Source organism: Zootoca vivipara, chromosome 6 (assembly GCF_963506605.1).
Source record: "Zootoca vivipara chromosome 6, rZooViv1.1, whole genome shotgun sequence".
NCBI classification, from domain to species: domain Eukaryota; kingdom Metazoa; phylum Chordata; class Lepidosauria; order Squamata; family Lacertidae; genus Zootoca; species Zootoca vivipara.
Window position 1 is genome coordinate 79,970,230 of NC_083281.1, and position 8,742 is coordinate 79,978,971.

At 48.4% G+C, this 8,742-nt stretch overlaps 1 protein-coding gene across 1 annotated transcript; it reads right to left on the bottom strand.

Moving 5' to 3' along the window:
* Positions 1 to 1,881: 1,881 nt before the first annotated feature.
* CALML6 (calmodulin like 6) lies at positions 1,882 to 8,678 on the bottom strand. The gene is made up of 4 exons (XM_035119630.2): positions 8,519 to 8,678; positions 7,095 to 7,239; positions 6,589 to 6,689; positions 1,882 to 1,975 (listed from the first exon to the last, which is right to left on the bottom strand). Exons 1-4 carry the CDS (start codon positions 8,640 to 8,642, stop codon positions 1,929 to 1,931), a joined length of 417 nt encoding a protein of 138 aa, XP_034975521.1. The 5' UTR covers positions 8,643 to 8,678; the 3' UTR covers positions 1,882 to 1,928.
* Between the last annotated feature and the right edge of the window lie 64 nt (positions 8,679 to 8,742).

An 8,742-nucleotide genomic window follows, 5' to 3' on the forward strand; every position in this document is an offset into this window, starting at 1 on the left:
CCATCTAGCTCTCTATTGCCTATACCTGGTGTAGGGGAACCTTTGGCCTTCCAGATGTTGCTTCACTACAATTCCCATCATCCCTGGCCATTGGCCATGTTTGCTGAGGGTAATGGGAGTTGTAATTCAGCAGTATCTGAAGGGCCAAAGGTTCCCCAAACCTGGCGTATAACTGACCAAGCAATACCTCCCCACCCCCAGGGTTTCCGAGATGGGTGTTTCCCAACACTACCTGGAGATGCGCAGGATTGAACCTGGGGCTTTCTGTATGCAGAGCAGATGCAAATTTAGATGTTTTGGCCTGCAACTCCCATGATCCCTAGCTAACAGGACCAGTGGTCGGGGATTATGGGAATTGTAGTCCAAAACATCTGGAGGGCCAAAGTTTGGGGATGCCTGCACTAGAGCATTCTCTCTGTATGGTTTCCAGCAACTGATATTCAGAAGCATTTCTGCCTCCAAATGTGGAGGTAGAGCAATAGCCATCATGCCTAGTAGCTGTTAATAACCTTATCCCCTCAGAATTTGTCCAATCCTCTTAAGGCTGTCCAAGTTGTTGGCTATTACTGCCTCCTGTGGGAGCAAGTTCCATAGCTTAACTATGTGCTGCGTAAGAAGTTCTTTAAAAAATCTGTCATGCATCTTCCAGCATTTAACTGCATCTGCTCTTGGCCTTAAAGGTAAAAGGTAAAGGGGCCCCTGACCATCAGGTCCAGTCGTGTCCGACTCTGGGGTTGCGGCGCTCATCTCGCTCTATAGGCCGAGGGAGCCGGCGTTTGTCCGCACACAGCTTACGGGTCATGTGGCCAGCATGACAAAGCTGCTTCTGGCGAACCACAGCAGCGCACGGAAACGCCGTTTACCTTCTCACCGGAGCGATCCCTATTTATCTACTTGCACTTTGATGTGCTTTCGAACTGCTAGGTGGGCAGGAGCTGGGACCAAGCAACGGGAGCTCACCCCGTTGCAGGGATTCAAACCGCCGACCTTCTGATCAGCAAGCCCTAGACTCTGTGGTTTAACCCACAGCGCCACCTGGGTCCCTGCTCTTGGCCTTACAGGCCTGCATTTCTTTCACTGATTCTACCCAAAAAGCCACACTTGGGGGGGGGAGAGAAAATGGAAACTGGTTTCATTGAAATTTTATTAATATGAATTTTAAACAAGGGTAATCTGTCCAGTTTCCAGCCCTCAATTGCCCAAGGCGATTTAACTTGAGCTGGGCACACACCATGTATTTCTGGCAGATTGAAGGCACATTATTTCCCATGAGGATTCCTGAGAACTGTAGTTTACCCCTCACATAACTACAAGTCCCAGCACGGTTAACAAACTACAGCTCTCAGGATTCTTTGGGGAAAATAATGTGCTTTAAAAGTATTGTGTGTACACAGCCTTAGAGCTATGCCAGGCATCCCCAAACTTCGGCCCTCCAGATGTTTTGGCCTACAACTCCCATGATCCATAGCTAACAGGACCAGTGGTCAGGGATGATGGGAATTGTAGTCCAAAACATCTGGAGGGCCGAAGTTTGGGGATGCCTGAGCTATGCTAACTTTGTATGGTGTGGATGCCTGTTGGAGTTCCAGGGTTTTCTCTGAAGAATTCTGGGAACCGTAGCTGAAGGAGAATCCTCTGCTAAAGTGGCTTAGCCTGGCTCTTTTTGCAGAACGACCGAATTAAACTTTTAAACCTGTTTTAACCCTGTCATGTAGATACACGCTGGGACTGGCTTTCCCTCACCACTCTTTGCTTGCAAACTTCTTGCTGTAGGGATGTGGAGATCTGTACACCAATTTTTTTTTATTTTACCTACAGACATCATGAGGCTTTCCTCTTTTGCCTATTTACATTGTAAGCAGGAAAGTCACTTGGGTGGAGAGAGAGGTGGGGACTCTGACATCAAGAATTAATTTTTCCAGTTGGCCTTATTGGGTCAATTTAAATGATTCGCCGGTCATCATCGCCACAAACTCTAGAAGGGGGAAAACAAACATAGATATTTATAGGAAGAAGGTAGAATTGATTGTTTTTCTTCCTCCCCCTGCCCATTTCTTAACTTTCTGGTGTATTTTCAAACGCACATACAAGAGAAGTACTGCTGAGCTCAGTGGGGCTTGTTTGTTTATTTCATGCAATGTATTTATAGCACACTTCTCCCAAGCTATGACCTGTAGGATACCAGGTTTCAAATCCCCACTTGGCCATGAAACTCACTGGGTGACGTTGGGTAAATCTCTTAACCTACCTTACAGGGTTGTGGTGAGAATGAAATGGGGAGGAGGAGAACCTTGAGCTCCTTGGGAGATAAAGTTGGGATATAAATGTAGTCCCAATGGTTGGTCCATTGGTCAACATCATCTGCACCTTTTCAAAGGCCTGCCTGAATAGGTCTTCAGCCTGCTGGTGGACAGGTAGCTGGGAGGAGAGAACCCCACAGTCTGGGAGCAGCCACAGAAAAGGGTCACTCTGTCATGTCACCACCAACTGTGCCTCTGATGTTAATGGGACCAAGACAGGGTGCTCGCCTGAGAATCTTAGCACGTGAGCAGGTTCATAAAGGGAGATACCATCTTTCTGGTAATCTGAGCCCAAGCCACTTATTAGCAAGCATGCTTAGGATTGCACTCGATAGGTACCATCCATTCTTTTCACATGGAGGCCTGAGCTGGTAGGCCTGACCATCAGCACCAGCCAGCCATTGTTCTGCCCTGTTTGAGGTAGGCCTGGGTGTTGTGTAGAGTCCTGCCGGTCAGGCCCTTAGCTCCCAGAGTTTGGCCATGCTCACTTTAAACAGCCATGGCTTCCCCCCAAATTTTTTGGGAGCTGTCATTTGTTAAGGGTGCTGAAAATTGTTAGGAGACAAGTTCTATCCCCCCTCACAGTTACAATTCCCAGAATTCCCTGGGAAGAGGGATTGATTGCTAAAGCACTTGACCAGGCACATAGGCAACCTTGGCTCTCCAGATGTTTTGGAACTACAACTCCCATGATCCCTGACCACTGGCCCTGTTAGCTAGGGATCATGGGAGTTGTAGCCTGTTAGCTAGGGATCATGGGAGTTGTAGTTCCAAAACATCTGACGAGCCAAGTTTGCCTATTGCCTATGCCTGCACTTGACTCTGTGAGGGAAAGAGGGGTGTTTTAATGGCTCTCGGCACCCTTAACAAATGACAACTCCCAGAATTCTTTGGGAGAAGCAATGGCTACTTACAGTGCTTTGAATGTATGGTGTGAATGGGGCCTGCTGCAAGTTTGCTCCAACAGTGCATGGTCCATGTGGCCTGGGAAAGCAGGTGACACTGAAGGGGCCAGTCAGCAACCTAAGAGAGATGTAAGCCTTGCAGACCTTCTGACTTCCCTCTGGCTTGTTAGTGAGCCCTTCCTTCTGCCTCCTAGTTCCAGGTGCTCAGACTGCAACCTACCTTCAAGGACCCTGCCTGAATTGCTAATCAATAGTTGTCACAGGAGCATGCTGGTATGTAATCACACAGTTTAAAATCAGATTTAACTATTTATTAGCAAAAACACCATCTCTGCAGACTTGGTTGTGTGTTAGACTTAATGAGCAGAGTAGCTCATTCCTGGTGGTCTTACTCCATGAAAACCAGTTGATAAGTGTGAACGTCCCCACCTTCTTGCAGCTGTCCAAGTCATCTCCTCTCCAGGGCTTTTTCCAAGCAATCAGAGATTGTGCCTGGGTGCAACCAACCTTTCCTCTGCCCTTTTCATACCTCTTCTAGGGGAGGGGAGTTTGTCGCAGCAGGAGGGGGAGACACCCATGACTCTGCACCAGCCTGACTCATTTCTGCCTCTTGGCCTCCCTCCTACCACTTCCTTGCTTCAGCTTTTGCCTCCTATTCTGGTCTCCTCTCTGCTATAGACTCTCCCCGCTCACTAAGCTCTGTTACCTCTTCAGCTCCCAATACCTACTCTTCTTGGTCTTATTCCCCCTTTCCCTCTGACCTCTCATCATGGTCCAACCACCACTCCCCAGGCTCTCAGCTGTCTTCCCTTGTGGGAGGCGGGGTGTTCCTCAGCTGGTGCCTCCCCCCATTCCTCCGTTTCCAACCAGTACGTGACAATAGTTTGCTTTTTTCTCTACAGCATAGAAATCCAGAAACGGCAGCCAGGTGTGGGTTAATGGAGCCAGCTTCAGCCACTGACACATCACCCATGGAGGACCCAGTCACAATTTCCCCTGCTACGGTGAGATGCATTGTGCATACAGTAGTAGTTCCTGCAAAGTGTGCATCTCTACATATGCGTATCTTATTCAAATATATGTCCTCTTCCTCTTTGGGAGTTAATGTATTCCTTCTCCTTTGGCAATGTGGAAATAGTCACTGCCTCACACTACGCCTGGAGTGGGGAACATTTTTTCAGCCGGGGGAGGGGACACATTACCTTGTAGGGGGCTGCATGTTTGACAGGGCCAGTCCTGAATGAATGGCCCAGAGATTGAAGGGTGTCAGACCCTAAGGATGGGCCCTGAGAACCCCAAGTCTCTGGAGTCAAAGCCAGAGAGATTTTGGTCATATTAATGAGACTTTCCTTGTGGTCAGGGTGCAGGCAAGCTGTATCCTTCGCCTGGATGGGTCTTACAGAGGCAGAAAGAGCACCCCTCCGTTTGCTGCTCTGAAACAAACATGTACAGGGACATCCTTGGTTGGGGAGTGCATCCGAGCCAGACATTCTTGTCCATACATGATCTTGGGGGTGGGCAACATGCTCAGTTGGTCTTTGGGGGGGAAATGTCTAAGGAACCTCCTGCTAGATAATACCATCTCTACGCCGCTGTCTGCACCACCCAAAACCACAACCATGTTTCTGTAGTAATCCAAGCATTGTTTTCAATTTATTTATTGCATTTATTTCCTACCTTTCCTTCCAAGGAGCTCAAGGTTGCATACATGGTTTCCCACCCCCACCCCCCAGCCCCAGCCCTCATTTAATCCTCACAACAATGCTGTGAGGCAGGTTAGGCTGAGAGGCAGTGACTGGCCCCAAGATCACCCAAATGGGGTTTTGAACCCTGGTCTCCCCCCAGGCATAGCTGCCAAGTTATCCCTTTTTTTAAGGGATTTTCCCTTATGCTGAATAGGCTTCCTCACGAGAAAAGGGAAAACTTGGCAGCTATGCCCCCAGGTCCTATTCCAACACTTTAACCACTATACCACAACCTGTGGGATCAAACGATTGGGCAGCAACCACCGCAAGCCCTCCTGCAATGCAAGAACGGTCTTTAGCTCCTTGCCATGTATTTTGTGAAAGCAAATTAAGGGACTAGCTTTAAGAGAAGGAAAAGTGGCACAAGCTGCAATTTATCAAATATGGATATAGACTAATGTCAGAATGGTGCACTATACTGCTATCTGCTGGAAGGTCTGCAGAACTGCAATCGTGCTTCCTAGGTTTATCTGTGTTTCAAGTCAAACATCCTACTAGGAAAACAAAATAAAAAATGAAGAAGTGTGCATGCACACAAAAGCTCATACAAAAAAAAAAGTTAGTTGGTCTTTAAGGTGCTGCTGGAAGGAATTTTGATTCGACTACGTCAGACCAACACAGCTACCTACCTGTAACATCCTACTAGGAAATTGGTTAGGAAATTGAGTTCAGGATACGTGCAAAATAATGGCGGCGACAGTAGAGTCAGATGGTGGTATCTCAGAGGGTGTAGCCAAATACCTGTTGTACTCTGTGAACTCTACAGACCAAGGGGTGCAGTGGACGGGGGGGGGGTTGCTGTTGCTTTATGTCTCGTTGAACTCAATGGGCATTACTTCTGAGTACACATGTACAGTATTGCACAGTGTGTGCACACAAAATGTGTAAGAGCTGTGGGTTTACTGGATTAAGGTTGAGCGGTCTTGAACCATTGACTCGGCTACGGAGGGGCTATGGAATGTTCCTTGAAACTCCAAAAATTTTAAAGAGAAAAATAAAAATGCAATCCCCAAAGCCCAGATCAAGTAAGACCATGTTGTATTGGTGATAAGAGATTTAGGAGGAGGAGGAGGCAGAACTGTGGAAGTCTTGCCAATTGTTAGATTGTGGGTAAAGGTAAAGGGACCCCTGACCATTAGGTCCAGTCGTGACTGACTCTGGGGTTGCGGTGCTCATCTCACATTATTGGCCGAGGGAGCCGGCGTACAGCTTCCAGGTCATGTGGCTAGCATGACAAAGCCACTTCTGGCGAACCAGAGCAGCACACAGAAATGCCGTTTACCTTCCTGCTGTAGCGGTACCTATTTAGCTACTTGCACTTTGATGTGCTTTCGAACTGCTAGGTTGGCAGGAGAGATTGTGTGTACTTATTTCATTAATGCTGTGTGTGTTTTGAACAGAAAGATAGGGGTGCTGATGTGGCTCAGTTGGTTAGAGCATGGTGCTGATAACACAAAGGTTGCAGGTTTGATCCCCATGTGGGACAGCTGCAGATTCCTGTGTTGCAGGGGGGTTGGGCTAGATGATCCTCAGGGTCCCTTCCAACTCTACAGTTCTATGATTCTATGAATGATTCCATATGGCTGACTGTACCTAAGAGATGTTCCTCCCTTCAAACTCCCCATGCATTTCTGATACCTTCATAGTCAATGGTCCCATCCCCGTCTTTGTCAGCTTCTTTCATCATGAGTTCTGCTTCCTCTTCGTTCAGCGGCTCCCCGGCATTCGTCAGCACGTACCTAAAGGGAAGAGGCCACGGTAAGGCGTGGTTGTGCACTATCTGGTATGCTGCCTCTAAACATGGAGGTTCTGCTTTACCTTCACTCACAAAGAGCTATAGATCCGTTCGATTCATGCAGCGCATATTTAATCCATGGAACTCACTCCCACAAGAGGCAGTGATGGCCGCCAACATGACAACCATCACAGATGTCATCTTGGATGAGCGGAATTGGATTGCTCCTGGCCAGGATGAATACTGGGTGGCCTTCACAGAGCTACAACTCCCAGCACCCTTAAACTATAATCCCCAGGATTCTCTGGGCCAAAGCCATGTGCTTTAAATGGTGTGGATGTGAGTAGCAAACTTGGACGAGAGACTTGGCAACGCCTGCCCTCCCTTGCCCTGTCTTCTGCTCACTTACTTCAAGGTGTTCCAGTCAATGTAGCCTTTGTGCTCCTGATCAAAGACCTTGAAAGCTGCTCTTAGCTCTTCATCCTGGTTTTTTGACTTTTCGTGGTAAATCCCCATCAAAACTAGGAACCCATCACAGTTGAAGCTGCCTTTGTCTAGGGGAAGAAAAGGAAGGAAGGACTTCTGGAATCCATTAATGCATTCCTATAAGCCAGTTCTTTTTCAACCCAAGGGTCGAAAACATTCTGGACAGCTGTTTGAGGGACACACGTCAGTGGTGGTCAGGACCAGAGGCAGTGGATGCAAAACAGTAGATGCAGATTTTACATTTGCTGTGCTTATATAAAAGTAAGCCCCACTGGTGATTTTAGACTCTGGACATTTTAGACTTCGCTGCACTTTGGGATGCTTTCTGCTTATCCTTTTCGCGTAGGGCCACAGGCATTTGTACCAGGCCTGTGCAGAGCTTGTCTGAGGCCTGGGGGAGGAGTCTTGATCTTGGCATGACAGTGTAAGACCAGTAAGCCTCTAATGGGGGGGCTCTGGTTGGCTTAGCCCTCCAAGGTCCGGGGCAAGTGTACCTGGCTGCCTCCTCCCTCTACCTGGTCTGCCACACAGTCCTGCCTTGAGGTTACCACTCTAAATAGGCGCCTTTTACTGAGAGGAATGGTTGGAAATTGCAAACTAATGTGTGTGGACAGGGGAAGAGAAAAATAGAATGTATGTGTAACACACACAGAGAGAGACACACACACAGAGAGAGAGATGCTATTGCCCCTGTTTGCTCCACTTGCCGAGCTCTTTGCCTTACCCCCACACCTGACCAACTCCCACCCCCACTTTGCACCATACCCTCACCTGTTTCCCCCCCATAGCTGACACCAAGCTCCACCCCCTTTTAAAGGAGGAGGAGGTGCTTCACAGAGTAGTCCGCTAAGCCGCTGTGTGAAGCACCTTCCCCGCCTCCTTTAAACCTCACCACAAGTGTGTTTACCAGAAGTGGGAGGTGTTTCAGAGTGGCTCTCCCCCTCTGTTAAACAACTTGGCTGGGCCAGCCTGCCCATTCCTCAATGTGCAGTTGGAGTGGTTGCCTGTCGGCAGCTATGCAAACTGCAGAGTGTGACAACGTTTTACATTTTTATATATATAGCAAGATAATACGGAGCTCCCTTATGCTGTGTCAGGCCATTGGTTCATTAAGCTCACCATTGTTGATGCTGACTGGCAGCACAGCAGGGTTGTCTCTCCCTGCCCTAGGAATTGTACTTGGGGGTCCTTTGGCATGCAGAGCAGATGCTCTACCCCTGAGCTTCCCAGATAGATTGATAAACACAAACTCTCTCTCTTCCCACAGCGCTTCCTTTAATTGCAGCACTATTCAGTTTGGGGGCCAGAATTCTTTCTGAAAAGCCAGGCCAGGCGGGGTATCCTTACTGTCTTTGTCCACATCCTTTGCCATCGTTGCCAGCTCTCTCTTGGTGGGGTTGATGCCAATCAGGCTCATGAGCCTCTCCAGCTCATCCGTTTTCACCAAGCCGTTCCCCTCTTCGTCGAACATCTCAAAGATGCCCTTGTACTCTGTGATCTGCTCCGGCGTCAGGGCGATCGACTGCAGGTGAAGAGAGGCATTAAGGTGCCTGGGTGACAAAATGATGCCT